General features: G+C 38.0%; 1 protein-coding gene across 4 annotated transcripts in view; it reads right to left on the reverse strand.

Annotated features, from left to right (window-relative positions):
* SCMH1 (sex comb on midleg homolog 1 (Drosophila)) overlaps nt 1-23,749 on the reverse strand; it is a 177,971-nt gene that overhangs the window by 111,494 nt on the left and 42,728 nt on the right. For all 4 annotated transcript variants that reach the window (XM_012001714.1, XM_012001712.1, XM_012001711.1 and 1 more), the window contains 2 exons: nt 12,187-12,275; nt 8,180-8,423 (listed from right to left, as the gene is read on the reverse strand). In XM_012001714.1, coding sequence (XP_011857104.1) covers nt 8,180-8,423; nt 12,187-12,275 — 333 coding nt within the window. The remainder of the gene's footprint in view (nt 1-8,179; nt 8,424-12,186; nt 12,276-23,749) is intronic.

Here is a 23,749-nt window from a genome sequence, read left to right on the forward strand (position 1 = left end):
AGCTGGGATTACAGGTGCCTGCCACCACGCCCAGCTAATTTTTAATTTTTTTTTGTATTTCTGTAGAGATGGGGTTTCACCACGTTGGCCAAGCTGGTCTTGAACTCCTGACCTCAGGTGATCCACCCATCTCAGCCTCCCAAAGTGCTGGGATTACAGGCATGAGCCACTGTGCCTGGCCGTAAATAGCTTTTAATCTATCCAAATTGTCATAGATGTGAGTAGTCGTCTTATTTTTTGTAATTAAGTGAATATCTGAATACCGGCTTTAGATGAGGATGAATAGAAATGGAATCAGAAAATATAGTATAACCTATTTCAGTTAACAGATATTATGTAATAATTGGCATGTTCCAAGTGTTGGGGACATAAAGAGGCAGTTAATAAATTAGTTCCATTTAACATGGCCTCCAGGTAGAAAAGAATCCCAATTTCCTAGGCATGACAGAAAGGAGAATTTCAGCTACTCATAAATGCTTAAACTGAAAACTTGGTTTATTTTACATTGTACCGGGCTTGTTAAATAAATAAAATAGTCACAATAGGTGATACACTTTAAGAACTTGCATTTTGTCTTCTTTATTCAAAGAATATGCCCCCACCCCGACTCCGATCTTATCCTCACCACAATGTCACTGCTTCAGTTTTCTCTCTCACCTGGAATATTATAACAGCTTGTTAACGGACATCCCTGACTCCAGCATCTAGAAGCCACCCGTCCTTTCATTGTTGCCAAAATGGTCCTTCTAAAACACAAATCTGGGCTGTAACTCTATTACTTAAAAGCTCATTCAACAGGTCTGTGTTTTTTTTTTTTTTTTTTTTTTTTGAGACAGAGTCTTACTCTGTCACCCAGGCTGGAGTACAGATACAGTGGCACAATCTTGGCTCACTGCAACCTCCACCTCCTGGGTTTAAGCGATTCTCCTGCCTCAGCCTCCCTAGTAGCTGGGATTACAAGGGCACGCCACCATGCCCAGCTAATTTTTGTATTTTTAGTAGAGACAGGGTTTTGCCATCTTGGCCAGGCTGGTCTCGAACCCCTGACCTCAGGTGATCTGCCCGCTTCAGCCTGCTAAAGTGCCGGCATTACAAGCATGAGCCACCATGCCCAGTCAATAGTTCTTGATTTAGTTTGGATATTTTGTCCCTACCCAAATCTCATGTCAAACTGTAAGCCCCAACATCGGAGGTGGGGCCTGGTGGGAGGTGTTTAAGTCATGGGGGTGGATTCCTCCTGGTGTGGTTCTGTCCTTGAGATAGTGAGTTCTGGTTGTCATAAAAGTGTGACATCCCCCTCCCCACACTGCCATGTGCCCGCTGTGGCTTTGCCTTCCACCATGAGTACAAGCTCCCTGAGGCCTCCCCAGAAGCCAAGCTATGCAGCAACATGTTTATACAGCCCGCAGAACTGTGAGCCAATGAAACCTCTTTTCTTTATAAATTACCCAGTCTTAGGTATTTCTTTATGGCAATGCAAAAATGGCCTAATACAGTTCTCAATGCTCATAAGGTAAAAATCCAGATCCTTAAGACAGTCTATAAGAGAGAAGCATTCTGTGTCTTCCTCTGCTGTGCCTTATCTCTTTCTGCTCCTCTCCTTACACCCTACAATCTAGCCATTTAACTTTTTTTGTTTGTTTGTTTTTGTTCTTTTTTGAGATGGAGTCTCGTCCGTCGCCCAGGCTGGAGTGCAGTGGCGCGATCTTGGTTCACTGCAACCTCTCCCTCCCAGGTTCAAGTGATTCTCCTGCCTCAGCCTCCTGAGTAGCTGGCACTACAAGCGCCAGCCACCACACCCAGCTAATTTTTGTATTTTTAGTAGAGACGGGGTTTCACCATATTGGCCAGGCTGGTCTCTAACTCCTGACCTGATAATCCACCCACCTCTGCCTCCCAAAGTGCTGGGATTATAGGCGTGAGTCACTATGCCTGGCCTTAACTATTTTTTAATTCCTTGACCATACTTTTTTTTTTTCCCCTTAACTTCTGGCCCTACACTAATCAGTTTTCACTGCTAGCCATTCTTAAGGTTTCAGCTTAGACATCACTTCATTTGGAAGCCTTCGTTTGGAAGTCTTGTCCTTTATTCATCCATTTACCCAATAGCTATAGAGCAGCCCATGTTAGGCATGTTAGGCTCAAGGGAGGTTATAGAGATTTCCAACCTCCAATCCCCTCAGTCTAGGTTGGGGTCCCTCTGTACTTTATTCCTCCAAAGTCGTAATTCTTTATTGGTCTATATGTTCACAAAACTGTAACACTCAACGGTAGAATCCCCATCAACTGAACCAATGACTAGTGCTTAATCATGACTTGATAGTTAGAATTTGAATAAATGGATGGATAAAGAAGATCAGTCTATCAGGTGACCTCATGTTGAGACCTACAAGTTAGCCTTAGTTGTATTATTCTTGCCTCTATCCTCATTTTTCTCTCTGTAGTCTACGATTACAATTTTTTCTTTTTTCTTTTTTTTGAGATAAGAGTCTCGCTCTGTCACCAGGCTGGAGTGCAGTGGCACGATCTTGGCTCACTGCAACCTCTGCCTCCCAAGTTCAAGTGATTCTCCTGCCTCAGCCTCCTGAGTAGCTGGGACTACAGGTGCGCACCACCACACCCAGCTAATTTTTGTATTTTTAGTAGAGATGGGGTTTCACCATGTTGGCCAGGATGGTCTCCATCTCTTGAACTCATGATCCGCCTGCCTCGGCCTCCCAAAGTGCTGGGATTACAGGCGTGAGCCACTGCGCCTAGCCTAGGATTACAATTTTAACTGTTTCTGCCCCAGAATCCCAAAGTGATTGTGGCGTAATTTCCTACGTGGTTTTACAACAAAAAGAGAACTTTCTTTAAGTATGGAAAGCACTTTCCAAAGAAAAAAAGGAAGAGATATTCTGGAAGTTTTGTTTTTAAGCATCAAATTATTACCCTCCAGACCAGGGTAAGAATTCTGTACATGAGCCACAATGTTGAGTCTGATTTTGAAATTTTTGCTTTGTACAAAGAAACCTGTCACAGGCAGAAAGGGTAGACTGAGAGGGTAAAAGAGGCCTGGCTGACCATGTACTCTAACAGGTATGCTAAAGTGCAGCACCTCCACTAGACTCCTGTATTTGGATTAGCATATAGAGAGCAGACAGATCCAGTTTAACAACACATGAAGTCACAAGAAACAAATGTACTAATCCAGAATAGCACTATATTAATTTATAATAAAAATATAAAGTAGCTTGGGTCTCATGTTCTCTTGCTGCTGTCGATCTACATAGGAAGCTAAGGTATAATCTGAAACTGGCTTTCCCAGCCTGAAATCAGAGCAAGAGGAAGTCAAGTGGATTATTATGATGGCTAAAGGTATGATTAGCATCATAGTCATGACATATATACTGAATACTTCATTTTGCTTTTTAAATTTAAAAAGTAAAGCATGTATCTGTTTCACTTTTATTTTAAGTCACAAATAAGCTAAAAGTAAAAAGCTTCTGCCTTTTATAACCAAGTACTCTGGATTAATTGGAAGCTTGGTAGTTATTACCCATCAGAGTTCACTTGGTCACAGGAGTTTAGCAGCTAAAAGGGATACTACTTGGCTTAGAAAAGGAGAAAAAGAGAGGCAGCAGACAGCTGGCACATGGGAATTACTTCAAAAAGGCAGAGATAGGTGAGCTGATGAATCTAAAATCATGTAGGAGACACAGGCACAGGAGTCACCTGCTACCTATTCCCAAGATCATTAAATCATACAGTATTACAGAGGTAAAAGTGCCCACTAGGGATCATGTAGTTCAGTCTCTCACATGTAAGAATGACTTGTTCAATGACGTAAACAAGTTTGCGGTCTGGTTGGGACTAGAACCCAGTTTAGTGCTCTGATATTACACCATATTTCTTCTTTCCTATTTTTTATCAGGATTTGGAAGCCAAAATACAGGGTCTCAGATGAAGCTTTGAAGAAGGGCCAAAGGAGAATGGGGAGAGTATCAGCGAGACAAGTGTGAAAACAATATGCCTCAGTGATATTGGTCCTGATAGGTGGCTCTACTAAAAGATCTCCATGGTCTCACTCTCTAGACTCAGATATTAACAGAGCCAAGTCATTTAATTATCTGAGCTTCAGTTTTCTCATAAATAAAATGTATCTGAAAATAATTATACCTTGTTCAGAGTTACCAGAAGATAAAATGAAAATCTGTGTGTAAAGGAACATTAAATAAATATTGGTTTTTCCTATTTGCCATGAGTAAGAAACATTATCTTAGTCTGAATTTTTAACATTTGCATACTAATGACCAGAAGGTAGGAAAGGAGGAGGAAACAGTATGATTAGAAAGAGAACAGGCTTACACACAGAGAACAACTTGTTTTGTGAAATGAATTGAGTAACCACATTTTTTCCACATTGCATCACTTGCTCCTTAGCCAGGACACTGAGACTGCCGGCCAACCTCTGCTGTTATAGAAAGCACTTTTGTAGGACTTACTGAGGGTGTAAAGTGTGGGAGGCAACAGTTGTTAGAGGGAACCACCTAACTGCTGGAATGATGACTGAAGCACCTAATCTGGAAATGTCACCTGGAAGGCCTCTCTGTACCTTCTGAGCCTGGTCCTCTGACCATCTTCTGTTGAAAATCTAAGGACTCCAGAGACACACAGAAGAGAGGAAAACAGCAAACTTCTCTGGAAGCATCAGCCACAGAGTGAGTCATATTTCTTATCAGCAAGGTTTGCTGCCAGAAAGGAATGCATATCCAGCAACCTGGACACAAAGACCGTCAGCTCTGTTGGCTCTGGAGAACTACCTAACTGCTCTAGATTTATTAGTCAAAAGAACAGTGAATTCCCTGGGCATGAAAATGAGAAAATCAACCTATTAACTGAATAAAGCTCAGAGCACCAAGGCTTATCCTGTTTTAGCCTCAAGTAACAAAAATGACTCTGCTATCAGTTCCAACGAACCTCTCTTCTTGCTGCTTCCATAGAACTATTACCTCACAGTGCTTCCTCACAATGGATTTACCATACTGACCCCAGGGTACTTGTTTCTTGCATCATAGAGAGGAGTGGCACTTTCCTGAGCCAAGAAAAGTGTGTTTCCCTTTCATTCTGCCCCAGGATCTCTCCACCTCAGTGCGACTATCCTAATCCAAGCAACCTCATTTCTTCCTTGTCCACAATTACCACTGTACAACTCATTCTCCACAGACCAGCTCAAGTGATTTTTTTTAGATAATAGCTTTATTAAGTTACATACCACAAATTCACCCTACATTTTAGTGTTTTCTAAGATATTCACAGAGTTGTGCAAACATCACCCCTATCTAATTTTAAAACATTTTCATTATCCTCAAAATAAATCCCAATAGCAGTCATTTCCCTTTTTCCCTCCCCTAGCCACTGGCAACCACGAATCTACTTCTGTCTATATGTTTTTGCCAGTTCTGGACATTTCATATAAATGTAATCATCAGTGATTATATTTTGTGACTGGCTTTTTCATTTAGCATAATGTTATCAAGATACATCTATATTGTAGAATGTATTAGTACTTTATTCCTTTTTTATTGCCAATTAGTATTTTGTCCTATAGTTATGCCACATTTTATTTATCCATTTATCAGATGATGAACATTTCGGTTGTTTTATCTTTTTGGCTACTACAAATAATGCTGCCATGAATGTTCATTATGTGTTTTATGTGTGGACATATGTTTTCTATTCTCTTGGGTATATATCTATGAATGGAATTACTCGGTCACATGGTAACTCTTTAACGTTTTGAGTAACATCCAAACTGTTTTCTAAAGTGGTTGTAGCATTTTCCAATCTCACCAGTAATGTTAGAGGGTTCCAGTTTTTCCACATCCTCAGCAACATTTGTTATTATCCGTCTTTTGCTTATAGCTGTATCCATGGGTGTGAAGTGGTATTTCACTGTGGCTTTGATTTGCCTTTCCCTAATGACAAATGATATTGAGCATCTTAAGTGCTTATTGGCTATTTGTGTATGTTATCTGTTGAAATATCTATCCAAATCCTTTGCTTGGGTTGTCTTTTTTATTGAGTTATAAGTGTTCTTTTATATTCTGGATACAAGTTCAAGTGATTTTTTTAAAGCAAATCAAATCTTGTCACTTCCCTGGCTTAGTACCTTCTAATGGTTCCCTAACATGTTTAGAATAAAATCCAATATTCCCACTCTGGTTTACAAGGTCCTACATGATTTGGCGCCTGCCCACTTCTCCAACATCATCTTGTACTGCTTGCTTTTGTTTGAGATAGAGTCTTTCTCTGTCGCCTGGGCTGCAGTGTATTGGTGCGATCTTGGCTCACTGCAACCTCTGCCTCTCGGGTTCAAGTGATTTTCCTGCCTCAGCCTCCTGAGCAGCTGAGATTACAGGCACGTACCACCACACCCTGCTAATTTTTGTATTTTTAGTAGAGATGGGGCTTCACCATGTTGGCCAGGGTGGTCTCAAACTCCTGACTTAGGTGATCCACCTGCCTCAGCCTCCCAAAGTGCTGGGATTACAGATGTGAGCCACTGCACCCAGCCCCTTGTACCACTTTCTTGCTCAGGCAATGCATTCTAGCCAGAGCAGTCTGCTTTCTGCCCTTGGGACAGAGCAAACTCACTCATGTCTCAGCATCATTATATGAGTTGTTCCTTCTGCCTGCTTGGAAGTCTCTTTCCTTGGATGACTCCTTCTCATCATTCAGGTCTCAATTCAAGTATCAACTTTTCAGACAAATTTCTTGAAAAGAAATTCTACTTAAACAAGTTTCCCCTCTACAAACAACTTTTGTGAATGATAAATATGTTCATTACCTTCATTGTGGTAATGGTTTCATGGATGTATACACATGTCAAAACTTTTCAAATTGTATACTTTAAATACATGCCATTTATCTTATGTCAATTATATTTCAATAGAGCTGTTAAACAAAAAAAAAAACCCTTTACAATTATACCTTATCACTATCCCATCATACTTTATTTCCTTAGAAGAAATTATTTTATTTCTGTCTATAAAAATTATCTATATGAAATTATCTTATTTCTTGATTTAAATGTTTACCACCTGTTTCAGCCAACTAGAATGGAAACGTCATGAGCACAGCAATGTTGTTTATTTTTGTCACTTGTGTATTCTCAGCTTGGCTTACAATTAGGTGCTCAATAAATATTTGGCTAATTGAATGAATGAATTCAACAGAGGTTTAGAAAAGAGATCCTCAGACAATAAGAAGGGAGATTTTTCATTCCCTCAGATTCACCAGTACTTTTTAGACTTAAGAGGATGAGATTATTATTATTATCTTTACTAAAAGCAGCTACCTCGAAATCTATTCTGGATCTTCTCCACTGTCATCATCTGTATCATTTTACTGTTCATTTAGTCTCTGGCACTATTCTAGTACTTTATATATACTCTCTCATTGGTAGTGGTTAGTTTTATAATAATAGTATTATAATAATGATAATATAGCATATTGTAATAATCATATATGTTATAGTTATAATATAGAATATAACTATAATGGCAACAGTAATACAATAAAAATTTGTTTAGCACTTGCTAGTCATCAGATGTAAGCATTTTACCCATGTAATCTCATTTATTCCTCACAATAACTTCATGAAGTAGGTTTTCTACTTCATGATGTGGAATTTGTAGTTTAAGGAACTACACAACTGATAAAAGGCAGAGATGGACCTCAAGCCCATGTCTATCTTACTTCAAAGCTTGTTCTTTTTATCATCCTGCTACAGTGCTTCTCAACTATTTTCACAATACAGTGTTACTCCAGCTCTTATCCAAAGCCCCTAGGGTCAGAGGAAGGTGTGTGCCTTGGGAATACTAGTACTCAAACTTTGAAATGGGTTAGGGACAAAAGTAAGAGAGATGAAAAGCTAGTTGCCTGAGAATAAACCAGGATATGTAGAGCAAGGAATTATTACTTTATCCCAAATGCCACATGTGGCTTCATTTGACACTTAATACTTACTGTTTCTAATTGCTCCCTGGTAGACCTGGGTTGTTACCTAAGCTGCTGGCCCTTTCTCCTCCCCTGCATACTAGTGAAGTACACTGGTGAAGACATGATCATGACAGACCTGGGTAATCTCCCTTATCATCTGGGTCATGATTTCAAGAGCATGTAGATGGGCCTTTACCTTTGGTGCCAGGAGGCTGTAGGTTGTCTCCGGTCAAGGAACACCAGCCCACAGGGAAGATGTCCCGGGAGTCGAAGCGGCACCAGTAGTCAAAGGCCCCTCGCCACCCATCAAAAGTGACAAGCACCTCTGAGCCCCGAACCTCCCCAATAGTGGCTGGGCAAATGAAATGAGGGTTCTTCCTGTCCACAGCTTCTAGCTTCATTCCCATTTTGAAGAAGTTGTGGGAAGGTGATGGTGGCTCCTAGATAAGAAACAGAAATATACACACCTAGACACAAAAAGAGGCCATTATGCCAATAGACTACTATCTCATTTGGATGATTAAAAAGTGACTGCTATATAAGATTTATAATGGATATATAGCCTTTCTTTTAAATTACAGTATTACTTTATTTAAAGTATTTAAAATATTTAAATACTTAAAATATTTAAAATATTTAAATATTTAAAGTATTACTTTATTAATCCTAACATTTTGACAACTTTGCTTCAGCTTTTTAAAAAAGGAAATAAAAGGTTGCAGATAAAGTTGAATCTCCCTTTGTGCCCTTCCCATATTCCATTCCCCCTCCACCTACCATGGAGGTAACAGCTACTCATGCATGTTTTATATTTTACTATATACGTACATACCTATTTGCCTGCTTTTAAATTTTATATAAATTGTAGTATACTGCATATATCATTGTACAATTTGCTTTTTTGTTCCACAGTATGCTTTTGAAATTTGCCCATGTTGATAAATTTTAACTCATAATAGTATTTTGAGTCCATTTTAACTCGTAATAGTATTTCATTGTATGTATATATCAAAATTTATTCATTCTCCTTTGGACACTTAAAGTTCTTTCCAACTGTTTACTAATTTTTTTTTTCTGAGATGGAGTCTCGCTCTGTCACCCAGGCTGGAGTGCAGTGGTGCGACCTCCACTCACTGCAAGCTCTGCCTCCCGGGTTCACACCATTCTCCTGCCTCAGCTTCCTGAGTAGCTGGGACTACAGGCACCCACCACCACACCTGGCTAATTTTTTTTTTTTGTATTTTTAGTAGAGACGGGGTTTCACTGTGTTAGCCAGGATAGTCTCGATCTCCTGACCTCGTGATCCACCCGCCTTGGCCTCCCAAAGTGCTGGGATTACAGGCGTGAGCCACAGCACCCAGCCCAATTGTTTACTATTTTAAAAGAGTTTTAACCAACATTCTCGCACTTCTTTGTACACATGTGGGAAGGCTTCTTTAGGTTATACATCTAGGTGTAGAATTCCTGGGTTATAGGGCAGATATATACATCTTCTGCTTTATCAAATATTGTTAATTTGTCCTCCAAAGTGGTTGTAACATTGTATACTTTCACCAGAATTGTGGACAGTTCCTGGGTGCTAATTTGTAATGCAGTTACACAGATCAAGTTTCAAAAACTGTGTTGTACATTCTATTCTGTTCCCTTAATCTTACTGCCTGATCCTGTAACAATAACATAGTCTTATTAAATGGATATCTGCTAGGAAAAGTACCCCTACTTTGTCATTCTTCAATATTGTTTTTGCTGTTCATTCTCCATCTTTCATATACATTTCAATTAGTTTTTCAAGTTCCATATACAAACCCTATTAGGATTCTGACTGGAATTACAATGAATTTATAGATGAATTTGGGTGGAAATAACCTTTATTATATACTATCATGCCTTCCCATCCATAAACATGATAGTCTTTTCCATTTGCTAAGATTTCGTTCGTTCTTTCTTTTTTGGAGAAAGGATCTGGCTCTGTCACCCAGGCTAGAGTGCAGTGGTGTAATCTTGGCTCACAGCAACCTCTGCCTCCCAGGGTCAAGTGATCCTCCTACCTCAGCCTCCCAAGTAGCTGAGATTACAGGCACGTGCCACCACACTAGGCTAATTTTTGTATTTTTTGTAGAGATCGGGTTTTACCATGTTGCCCAAGTTGGTCTCAAACTCTTGACCTCAAGTGATCCGTACATCTCGGCCTCCCAAAAAGTGCTGGGATTATAGGCATGAGCCACCGTGCCTGGCCAAGATTTCTTTAATGCAGATTTCTTCAACATACATTTAAAAATTTCCTCTATAAATATCTCATGCTTTTTCACTAACATTTTTTTCTAGGCAAATTACAATTCCATTGCTATCATAAGTGGCATTTAAAAAATTTATTTTCAAATCATTCAAATTTAACTGTTACTTTTAAATGCAAATAAAGTGATTTTTAAAAATTGACCAACTTATTCGATACTGATTATTAGCTTATGCTGACTGACATACAAATTCTTGTGTGCTTGATTGTTACAAATTCTTTGTGTGCTTGACTGTTAAGAGATAAATCTTAAAATATTCCTGTGATTTATGGATTTTCCAATTTTACCATGTACTTTTGTCAAATTTTGCTCTATTATACTTTGAGATTACATTTTGTAGGAGTATGTACATTTATGACTGTTTTGTCTTCCTGGTGAGCTGTACTTTATCATTAGATAGTGACCTCTTTAATGTGTTTTATTTATTTATTTTTAGAAACAGGGTCTTGCTGTGTCACCCAGGCTGGAGTGCAATGGTGCAAACACAGCTCCCTGCAGCCTCAACCTCCTGGGCTTAAGCGATTCTTCCACCTCAGCCTCCCAAGTAGCAGGGACTACAGGCACATGCCACCACTCGCAGCTAATTTTTAAATTTTTTCTAGAGACAGGGTCTTGCTACGCGTGGCCCAGGCGGGTCTCAAATTCCTGGACTCAATGCTTTTAGCATCATTTAGACTTTTAGTATCAAAGTCTTGTGTGATTTCCATATAGTTTATATCAGTTTTATTTTGATAAAAGTTCATCTGACACATCTTTCATATTCTTTTATTTTTTAAAAATTAAAAAATTTGTTTTCCATCATCCCCCTTCTCTGTAGATATTCTTTTACTTTCAACATTTTTGTCATTATGTTTAGTGTCTCTTATACATAGCATATAGCTAGATTTTTAAAAATCTGATCTATGTATGATTATAATGAGCTTAAGCTCATTTCTTGTGATAATTAATGTATCTGAATTTATTACAACTATCTTATTGCCTACGTTTTTATTTAATTTCAATTTCCAAAGTTCTTTTTTTCTCCTTTTCAATCAACTGAGTTTTCTTCTATTTTCCCCCTCCACTGATCCAAAAGTTAAACATTCTACTTGGAGTCTTGGCAGATCCCTTTAAGATTTTAACTGCATAGCTGGCATAGCAAAGTCTAAAACTCATCTTTATTTCTAGTCCCAAAGAATACAATAACTACTCCCGAGTTACATAGGTGCTAGGTAATTCAGAAGTAGGATGCTCTTAGTGTTGAGACTTAACTAGCAGCACAGGCAAAACTAATTCAATACACTTTACAGTAACTTTTACCCCATTAGAAAATTCAACAGATAGACTCACTGCCTCACTTCTTGAGAAGCAAGAACAAATACAGGTTTTGGGTCCCTGTTCTGCTACTTACTGGCCACATGATCTTGAGCAAGCTCCCAATTCAAAAGTATTTGTTTCCTTAATTTTTAAATGGAAATACTAATTCTTAGTTCATAAAGTTAGCTGTGGGTATTACATGAGATAGTATATATAAATTCCTAAACATATTGTAGGCAGTAAAAAAAATAGTCTCCTTCTTTTCTCTGTTTAGAACATGAACTGTACAGAACTCCAAGATCTATAATAAGAATAGCTCCTTTAGATTTGTATTACATTTCATACATTCTACTAATAATACATTTTAACTTCTTAACAACCCCGACAGGTAGACAGAGATTACTGGCAGCTGGGACCATATAATCTAATATATGGGACCTTATAGTCTAATATATTCCTCTGGGGATAATTGCTGCTTCATAAGCTACTAAAAAAATCCTTCTGAACTAATTTCTGAGAAGGCATCTTCAGGCCATAAGTAAATGTGGACATCAATGGCTCAATATTTAACCTTAAGCAGCTGGGAGTTGGTGATATATGAGGGTTAGCATACCTTGTGGAAAATCCTGATGGGAGCCATCTCTGCTCCATTTAATGTCTTCAAAAGGAACATGGGCCAAGAAGATGCATTCAGCCGAAATCCTGCAGCAAGCATAATGGGCAACAGATTAAAAATGTTTCAAAAATGAATGGTGATATCAAGTTCTGCCTTTGCAATCCAGCTACTCCTATGCTGTGATAGTTACAGAATCACAGACTGTTAAGAAAGGACTTAAGGGTTAAAAAGAAGAAACACCTCATTAGACAGAAGAAGAAAATGAGGCACATAAGAGATAATGTAACTTGTCCAAGGTAATGCTATAAATAGTGGGACAGAGTCTCCAAACCAAGTTTCCTGACTACGACAAGTATTACAGAACACACAACATAATACCTAGAAAACTTCCCTTGAAAAATCCAAAAATGATGTGATAGGATTAACAACTACTTAGAGACGATCTGGACAGTAGAATATGAAAGGGGATCTAATAATCTCTTAAGAAGAAACCAAACATGTCAACTGATAAACCTAATGTATAAGTAAATAATTTTGGTTCCTCTCAGTATAAACTAACTCACTACTTCTCTATCACTTTCTGTCTTGCACACAAACACACACCGAGTACAAAATACGTTTTGAAGTTCATTGTTTACTTAAACAACTAAGGACCAAGGAATGACTTTGGAGAGGATCGTCCTATCCAAAAGTCTTCATTTTGCATTAAGAGTAAAAAGAAGCTCTTTAAGAGCATCAAATTCCCCTAGACCAAGAGTGTATATGTGTCTATGTCCCAAGTTAGGCCAGTTGTTTTCTGACATGAGATTGACATGGGAGAAGAAAATCTTTGTCTGAGAACATGCTCATAAGTATGTTCGCGGTTTGGGCACTGCTACATGGAGAACAGACCTGAGAATAAAGCCAAAGTAAGGCATGGAATGGAGAGACATAACAGTGTTTAAAACCCTGTACTCAGACACTCAACACCACATAGATCCTTGGACTTCTTGGTTATATAAGTTAATAATTCCTGCCTCCTCCTTTTTTTCCCTCTCTAACCTGGTTTGAGCTGGCTTTTTAACTGCTACTCTTCTTTTGACTGTGGTTTTAAAAAATTAAATCCCTCCAGAAATTCAGGCGTGGTGTGTATGTGGGAAAACAACTCTCCTTAGGTCAGGGAGGGCTGAAGCAAGCCAAACCCAGAGCAGCTTTGCCATGAGTGGTTTGGTACACCTACGGATAAGGTAAAGCAAGGCACTACTGTTTTAGAGAAGTGGTCTGTACACCTTGGTACAGGGAGGCCTGCACAATTAGAAAATTCAGGTTTCATGCCTATAGTTATCAATGAGTAGAGTGCCTAGCCATGTAATTCCCAATTCCATTTTTGAGGTAGGGGTTACTGAGGGGTTTCTATCTCATTTGAAGCTTAAGGAGCTAAAAAATCCTCTCAGCTCTGGAAATCATTACAATATTATCATAATAGTTAATATATATTGAATGCCTACCATGTAGTAAACATTTTATACATCATTTCTTACTCAGTATTTGAAATAATAACATGGGCAGGCACTATTATTATCCCTACTCTATAGATGATATAAAATGAAAACTCAGAGAAGCAGCTTGTCTAGGATCATGCTAGTAAATGGTGGAGACAGATTTCAATACATGGTGGTTGGATAAAAAAGTTTGTGGTTCTTTACTATATTTCACTACCAGCAGGATTCTTCAAGAGTACAGGGACAAAGCAGAATATTATGAACCCAAGAAATTGCTAAGATATCTTATTCCTCAACCCATTAGGTGATATGGGACTCTATCCCTTCAAATTCAAGTATATCCATAATTTATCTCAATATTCTTGGGCAATCATAGATAGTAGATAATTTTAACATTGAAAGGGACCTCAGAGGCCATGAAGTACAAAGATCTTACATTGCAGATGACAAAACTGCCAAGTCAAGAGGCTATGAAACCTGTTCATGGTCACACAAGCCAATCTTATAGTGTCAGGCTGGAACCCCAAGACTTCTTATTTGGTTCTCTTTTATTACACTATGTTTATTACACTATCTGTTTTATTACACTACGTTGCCTCCAAAAGTTAACGTTTATTGTACACATATCATGAGCCAGCCCCTTGTGCTAAGCATTTGCAGTGGATCACTACTACTATTCTGAATCAGATACTAGAAGAGTAGCACTGTTTCTGGTGCCAGACTGCCTGAGTTTAAATCCAGCTTTGCAGCTTACCAGGTATATAACTTTTGGAAAATTACAAAACCTCTCTCTAGCTTCAGTTTCCTCAACAACAGCGTGGGATAAGAATCAATGGGCTGTTCTAAGGATTAAATAAGCTAATACACACAAAGGACTTAAAACACTGCCTGGCATATAGGCAGGAGTTAAATACTGGCTATTATTTTTATAACTATAGATGAAAAAACTGAGGTTTAGAGAAATTAAGTAAAATATCCAAAGTGAGTAAGTTAGTAAATGGCAGAGTCAGGATATGAACCCAACTACTTTGTCTCCAGAGCTTTCATAACTAATCATCACATTAATATCTTCAAATATTTTATCACTCAGTCTTACCACACTGTCTCTAGGTAAGAAGAGTTGGAGTCATAAACTTATGAAAGAGAGAAAATAAGGAAGATAAAAACAATAATTTGAGGCTATATTCAAATTAGGCAATGACCTACGGTGTCTATAAGGAAAAGGACAGGTGGGTAAGAGGAAATCCTAACCTCTAAATGTAGAGTACCTCAGTGATCAGTCATTGCTTCTGTCTTTTTCTTGGCCCCCAGTTTCTTCCTGTTAAATGATGACTATCAATTTATATATCTAGCCCAACCTCTGCTCTGGGTTTCATGTTCACATATCCAACTACCTCAGTCTATAACTCTACTTGGATGTCTAAGAAATCATAAAATGAGTAAGTTTAAGACAGTACTCTTGATTCTACTATTCCCTCCAAACTTGTTCTTTCCTCCAGTTATCCCATCTCAGTTTAATAGGTGGCACCCCCTACTAAACCCAGGTGCTCAGACCAAAAAGACCAGAAGTCATCCTTGATTTTTCCCTTTCTATCACCCACCAAACCCAATTAATCAGCAAGTCTTGATGGCTTTCCTGCTTAATATATGCTAGATCAACCCACATTTCACCATCTCTACTGCTATATTACCCTATCTAAGCCAGAGTCAAACCTTGCCTAGACAACTGCAATAGCTTTCTAATTGGACCTCAGGCCTCTACTTTTGCAGCCAGAATAATATGTTTAGTTTTTAAAAATATAAATCAGGTCACATTACCTTATGCTTAAATTTCACAACACAAAACAGATCTAAACTCTTTATTATTCATGTTTACAAGGCTTACATGATCTGGACCTTGCTTACTCCTCATTATTCATCTCTTACCACTCCCTTGTACCCCCATTCATTGGTCTTTCTGTTCTCAAATATACCAAGCTGTTTCTCTCTGCCTCAAACACCTTTTAATCAACTCTTTACAGTTAGTTATTTGCTGAGATATCACTTCCTCAGAAAGGTGTTCCTTGACTACCCAAAATAGCCTCCTAAATCTATCCTGCTTCCTTTTTATTTACTCCTAGCCCTTATCACCATCTGAATTTTCTTTTTAAAAAGTTTAATGTGTATGCCTTCTCCAACTAGAAGATCCTTGATAGCTTTATTGAATTAAGGAAAAAACCCTCCATTTATTAAATGAGTGCCAAAAATTGGTGAATGCTTTATCATGTTATTCCACTTAATCCACAAAAACCATACAGGGCAGAATTTATTAATGATCTTGCAGGCGAGGCCCCTGAAACTCAACGTTAAAAGTCAAGGTAAAGCGACTTTTACCTTGTAAAAGTCCAAGGTAAAGTCACACAACTAAGGTAGTGAGTGGCTAAGTTAATGTTACAAAGTCAGATCTCTTTTAATTCCAAACACAGGCTGCAAGTGCTCTGTGTTTACCAAGGATTTATTTTTTAAAACTTCATAAAGAACCATTTCTAAAGTGCTTCTAAGTGCTCCCAAAACTATGGGACCACTGGATAAGCTAGGGTCCATCTATTTAAACTGGCTAACTGATGAAACTGGATTTAAGTGTGGAGCAGCAGGCCGGGCACAGTGGCTTTCACCTGTAATCCCAGCATTTTGGGAGACTGAGGCAGGAGGATCACTTCAGCCCAGAATTTAAAGACCAGCCTAGGCAACATAGTGAGACCTTGTTTTTACAAAAAATAGAAAAAATTAGCCAGGTGTGGTGGTGTGTGCTTGTATTCCCAGCTACGTGGGAGGCTCATGCAGGATTACTGCTGTAGCCTGGGGATGTCGAGGCTGCAGTGAGCTATGATTGTGCCACTGCATTCCAGCCTGAGTGACACAGCGAGACTCTGCCTCAATACATACATACATACATGTGGAGCAGCAGGACTATAATCTAATCATAGTCCATGCCCTCTCGTGGCAGGTAACAGAACAGCATTCACACCAGGAATTGATCAGTGATAGAAACATACAAAGGATTCCTTTCAAGTCACTGTATATACTACAGCATGTGACCAAATTTGCTAGGTAAGCAGTTTACACTGAGATCCTGACTCACTTGACCAGGGGCCTCAATAGAGGCTAACTTCTACTCTAGCTCAGTGACTCTCAAACTTGGACACTGGAATCCCCTGGGGAACATTAAAGAATACATCAGATCCACTCCCAGAAATTCTTATTTAACTGATCTGAAGTTAAGGCCTAGACCCTGAAAATTTTAAGAGCTCCCTAAGTGATTTTAACAGGTAGCCAAGTTTGAGAACTATGCTCTAGGCAGCTCTCTTTAGAAGAAACAATCACAGTATTAAGTAGAAGAATCAGTCAGTAATAACACGGAGCTGTGAGGAGAAGAGTGGCAGCTTTGAGATAACTGAGGAGAATCATTCTACTCTACTACATGCTTTGTCCTTGGAGGACTCCTCTGCAAGGGAGTAATATCCCTTATGAGAACAGAACACACATACGTATACATATACACCATACAAGATTTTAATGTAAAAGGATGCTCTTCTAGAGCAATGTTTTCCAAATAAAGACCAGTTGTGCCAGAATCTCAGGACAGCCATTTTGCCATGCAGAATCCCAAGCCCCATTATCTAGAGTTTCTGATTCAGCAACTCTAGAAAGAAGCCCAGAGGAGGCCTGAGGAACATGAACACACATGCATATGTACAATTATATAATTTTATTTTTTAAATTTTATTTTGAAGTTATAAACCTAGAGAAAATAGCAAAAACTATATAATGAACAACTATGTACCCTTCAACTAGATGCAACAACTATTACCATTTTCCCACATCTGCTTTTCATCTACATATATTAATATACTTCCACTCCTGAACTATGTGAAAGTCGGAGATGTTACGACACTTCACCCCTAAATACATCAGTATATTTGAAAAAAGACATTCCCCTACAAAATTGCAGTATTATCACACTCAGGAAATTTAATTAAAAATATTTTTATTTGTCCCTAAAATGTTCTTTAAAACTGTTTGATTTTTAAATACAGGATCCAATCAAGAATTACATACTGCATTTGGTTGTCATGTTTCTTCAGTCTCCTTTAATGTAGAATTAATGTAGAAGAGTCCTGTTGCCCTTTGTTTGCTTTGTATGATACTGACATTTTTGAAGAGTCTGGATTATATTTTACAGAATGTCCCATAGTTTGGATTTCTTCTGATTTGTTTCCTCATGATTACGTTCGTGCTAAAGAGCTTATTTATTTATTTATTTATTTAGAGATAGGGTCTTGCTCTGTTGCCCAGGCTGGTGTGCAGTGGTGCAAGGTTCACAGCATCCTTCAACTTCTGGGCTCAGGCGATCCTCCTGAGCAGCTAGGACTAAAGGTGTGCACCACCATACCTGTCCAATTTTTCTATTTTTTTGTAGTGATGGTGGGCTTGCTATATTGCCCAGGCTGGTCTTGAATTTCTGGCCTCAAGTAATCATCCCGCCTCAGCCTCCCAAAGTGCTGGCTAGGATTACAGGCATAAGCCACTAGGCCTGGCCTGCTAAAGAGATTTGGTAAAAAACACTATACAGGTGATGTGGAGTATTTCTCATTGCAATACTGCAGGAGGCACATAATGTCAGTTTGTCTAATTATTGAAGATACAAAATTTGATCACATGTTAAGAGGTGACTGACAGTGTTCTTCACTGTAACTTCCCTTTGTAATTAATAGGCAATCAGTGGAGAGAAACTTTGAGACTGTGAATATCCTATTCCTCAGTATGTTTTTTTACCTAATGGTTTTAGCATTTATTGGTTACTCTTGCCTGACTCAATTATTTAAATAGTTGCAAAAAAGTAATTTTCTCTCATTCTTTCTACATATTTTTTTGAGACAGGGTTTTGCTTTGTCCCCCAGGCTGAAATTCAGTGTCAAGATCTTGGCTTACTGCAGCCTCAACTTCCCAGGCTCAGTCAATTCTTCCATTTCAGCCTCCTGAGTAGCTGGCACCACAGGTACGTGTCATCACGCCCAGGTAATTTTTGTATTTTTTTGTAGGAACAGAGTTTCACCATGTTGCCCAGGCTGGTCTCAAACTCCTGAACTCATGTGATCCACCCATCTTGGCCTCCCAAAGTGCTGGGATTACAGGTGTGAGCCACTGTGCCCGGCCTCCTTCTTTCTATATTTATTGGCTGGCATTATGTAAAGGAGACTTCTTCCCTCCAACTTTAATTTTCTTTTTTTTTTTTTTTTTTGAGAAGGGTCTTACTCTGTCACCCAGGCTGCAGTGCAATAGCATGATCATGGCTCACTTCAGCCTCGACCTCCCAGACTCAAGGGGATACTCCCACCTCAGCCTCCCAAGTAGCTGGGACCACAGGTGTGTCACACCATGTCCAGCTCATTTTTAATGTTTTCCGGTAGAGATGGGGGTCTTGCCATGTTGTTCAGGCTGGTCTCGAACTCCTAGGTTCAAGGGGTCCTCCTGCCTCTGCCTCCCGAAGTGTTGGGATTACAGGTGTATCAGGTGATTTTCAGAAACCAAACTCAAGGTGTCCTCATTGCTATTGAGATGTAATTGCTTCTAGGCCTTTTCAATGAACAGTGCTTGGAAAGCCATATGTATATACAAATACATATACAAGTCATATGTTACTTATATGTATTACTTGAATAGGAGGCATACATATATTTTAAAGGCCAGAGTAGATACAGATACTCTCCAATTCAAATCCAGTACTATAGGGTTCTTCCTCATCTTTTTCCATATTAGAATCTTACTTATTCATTCACTCTATTTTCAGTATCAGAAAATTAGTCTCAGATGGCCACGCCAAAACCACAAACATTATTAAGAAGTCAGAATTTCTTTGCAGTCTATTTTTTCCTTAGAATATGCCCCATATTAAAGGTATCACTGTGAAGGCTTCTATATTAAAAATTTATTTGAATTAATAGTTTTTTCAATGTTATGATATCCATTTGATTCAGTTTCATTTGTTTCTAACCAATTTTAGAGTTTGCTTTGTTCATCTTTTTTAATTTTATTTATTAAGTAAAATATTTAATTCAAAAGTCAAAATAATATTAAAAAGTATTCTCAAAAGCCTGATTCTTATCCCGGTACTTTCTACCTTATTCCAAGACATGCCTAATGGGTGACCTTTTCATTATTTTTTGGCTTGATATTCCTGTGTTTCTTTTTATAGAAATAAATTTAAAATATATAATCTCATGTGTTATATGTGTGTGTATATGTGTATACATACATATTTCCCCTTCTCTTTCTCAAGTTAGCGTATTATATATACTTTTTGCAATTTTCTTTTTTCACATTAATGATATATCTTAGAAATCACTCCATATTAGTTTATAGAGCTCTTCCTCATTCTATTTTATGGTTGAATGGTACTTCATTGTGTGAATGTACTATATTACATTCAATCAATCTCTTAATGTTGCAAAAAAAATAACCATGTGTATGTTGCTTTATTTTTGTGGAAGTATATCTTTAAAATCAAATTCCTGAAGTGGGATCCCTGGGTCAACTAATAAATGCATACGTGGCTTTTCTCAGATACTGCTGAATTGTATGCCCTCCCTCTCCAGTGTGAATTGTACCATTCTGCATTTTCCCAGCAAAAAAAATGAGAACGCTTATTTCCCCACAGCCTTGCTGTCTCCTCAAGTTTTTGAATTTTTGTCAATCTGGTAAGAAAGAATGTCTCAGTGTGGTTTTAATCTGCAGTTATTTTATTAAGGGTGGTGTGTATTTTCATACGTCTGAGGACCATTTGTGTATCTTCTGTCAACTGTTCATGCCTTAAGATCATTTTTCTATAGGTTTTAGTCTTTAAAAATTTTTCTATTTATGGGTGTTCTTTATGAATTAGGGAGATTTATCTGTGCTTTATGTTGCAAATATTTTCTCCCATTTATCATTTGTCTTTTAGCTTTGCTTGGAGTATTTTTTTTCTCTAAAAACGTTTTACAAAGTAAAATTTATTGGTCTATGTAGACTTTGAGTCATATTTAAAAAGGCTTTCCCCACCCCAAGTTTATAAAGGAATTTGTTTTCCTAGTACTCATATAGTCATTTTTTTTACATTTTGATCTCTAATGCACGTGCAGTTTATTCTGACATATGCTGTGATATATGGATTCAATTGTATCTTTTCCTAACGGCTATCAACTTATCCCAATGTCACTTATGAAAAAGTCAATTTTGTCCAATTTAACATGCCAACCATCATGGACTGAATCTCCATCCCCCAAATTAATATGTTGAAGTCCTAATGCCCAATATAACTGTACCTGGAGACAGGGTTGTTAGGAGATGATGAAGGTTAAGTGAAGTCATGGGGTACAGCCCTAATTTGACAGAACTATGGCCTTATAAGAGGAAGAACTCTCTCCCTCTCCCTCCACTTCTCTTCCTCTCTCCTTCCACTTCTCTCCCTCTCCCTCTACTTCTCTCCCTTCCTTCTTCCTTCTCCTGTGAGAACACAGTGAGAAGGCAGCCATAAGGTGGCTGTCTGCAAGCAAGAAGAGGACCCTCACTAGAAACCAATCCCGGCCAGAATCTTGACCTTGGACTTTCTAGCCTTTAGAACTATGAGAAAAAAAAATTCTGTTGTTTAAGCCAGACAGTCTGTGGTATTTCACTGGCAGCTCCAGCAAACTACAACACTACTTTTATCATATAGCAGATTTTCATATACAGTCAGATCTATCTCTGGATTTGCTATTTACTTTACACTGCTCAGCCTGTCTATTCACGTGCCAGTTCCATATAATTTTAATTATAGAGGCTTTAAAGTATGTTTTAATAGCTAATGGGATTACTCTCTGCACATTGCTCTTTTAGGAGTTCCTAGCTATTTTTGAATTATTATATGTACCTACAAATTTTATTATATTTACCCACAAATTTTCCTCATTGCTTTGCAGAGATCCATTTTTTCCATGTCATCATTTTCTTCCTGCTTGAAGGACTTCATTTAACACTTCTTGTAGTACTGATATGCTTGTGATTAATTCTCTAAGCTTTTGTATATGTCTGCAAACGTCTTCATTTCATTTTTATTTTTGAAAGACATTCTTGTTTGGTATAGAATTCTAGCTTAACAACTTCTTTTCCTTTTAGAACTTAAAAATCCTGCTCCACTGTATTCTGGCTTGCACTGTTTCTGACGAGAAGTTGCTGTCATTCTTTGATCTTCTGTATATCATGTGCTTGTTTTTCTCTCGCTGCTCTTAAGATTTTTCTCTTTATCATGGGTTTTCAGCAATTTGATGATGATGTGCCTTGTGTGGTTTATTTCATATTCCTCCTGCTTGGGGTTCATTGAGCTTCTCTGATTTGTGAAATTATAATTTTCATAGTATTCAACAATTTTTCAAGCATTATTTTTCTAATAACTACTTATATGCTCCCTATCTCTCCTTCAGGACTCCAGTTACATACGTTATAGGCAACGTGAAGTTGTTCCATGGCTCACTGATGCTTTCTTTTTCAGTTCTTTTTCTATCTGTGTTTCATTTGGATAGTTTATACTGCTGTTTTTAAGTATGCTGATCTTCCTCCTGCAGCAATTCCAGCAGTAATATGTTGTGGATCATTCAGTTTATTCATCACTTGAGATATTATATTGTATTTTCTACCTCTAAAGTTCAATTTGGTTCTTTTAAATCTAAATCCTACATTTCTCTACTCATAATTTCCTCTATTTTCTTGAACATATGCAATATAAACAACTGCTTTAATGCCCTTGCCTATTAATTCTATAATCTGTGTGATTTCTGGATTCTTATTATAATTGGTTAGTTTTTCTTTTGCTTGTTTGCATGCCTGGTAATTCTTTATTGTGGTAAAATACGTATCAAATTTATAGTTTTAATCATTTTAAAGTGTACAGTTCTGTGACATTAAGTGTATTCACATTATTGGGCAACTATCACCACCATCCATCTCCAGAACATTTTCATTTTCCCCAGCTGAAACTTTGTACCTATTGTTAACCTCTTCACTTCCTCCTCCCCGAGATCCTGGCAATAACTATTGTACTTTCTGTTTCTATAAATTTGATTTCTCTAGATATCTCATCTAAGTGAAATCATACAATATTTGTGCTTTTATAACTGGCTTATTTCACTTAGCATGTCTTCAAGGTTCACCTATGTTGTAGCATGTGTTATAATTTCCTTCCTCTTTAAGGCTGAATAATATTCCCATTGCATCTCTCTCTCTTCCCCACCCCACTCTCTTTCTGTGTGTACATATGTGTGAACATTTTCTTTATCCATTCTTCCATCAATGGACACTTGAGTGGCTTCCACCTTTTGGCTATTGTGACTAATGCTGCTAAACATGGGTTTTCAACTATCTGCCCAAGTTCTTGCTTTCAGTTCTTCTGAGTATATACCCAGAAATGGAACTGCTGAATCACAGAATTCTACTTTTACTTTATTATTATTATTATATTTTAAGTACTAGAGTACATGTACACAATGTGTAGGTTTGTTACATATGTATACATGTACCATGTTGGTGTGCTGCACCCATTAACTCATCATTTACATTAGGTATGTCTCCTAATGCTATCTCTCCCCCAAGCCCCCACCCCGCAACAGGCCCCGGTGTGTGATGTTCCCCTTACTGTGTCCAAATGTTCATTGTTCAGTTCCCACCTATGAGTGAGAACATGTGGTGTTTGGTTTTTTGTCGTTATGATAGTTTGCTGAGAATGATGGTTTCCAGCTTCATCCATGTCCCTACAAAGGACATGCACTCATTCTTTTTTATGGCTGCATAGCATTCCATGGTGTACATGTGCCACATTTTCTTAATCCAGTCTGTCATCGATGGACATTTGGGTTGTTTCCAAGTCTTTGTTATTGTGAATAGTGCTGCAATAAATATACGTGTGCATGTGTCTTTATAGCAGCATGATTTATAACCCTTTGGGTATATACCCAGTAATGGGATGGCTGGGTCAAATGGTATTTCTAGTTCTAGACCCTTGAGGAATCGCTACACTGTCTTACACAATG

Source organism: Mandrillus leucophaeus, unplaced genomic scaffold, assembly GCF_000951045.1.
Source record: "Mandrillus leucophaeus isolate KB7577 unplaced genomic scaffold, Mleu.le_1.0 Scaffold67, whole genome shotgun sequence".
Classification (NCBI taxonomy): domain Eukaryota; kingdom Metazoa; phylum Chordata; class Mammalia; order Primates; family Cercopithecidae; genus Mandrillus; species Mandrillus leucophaeus.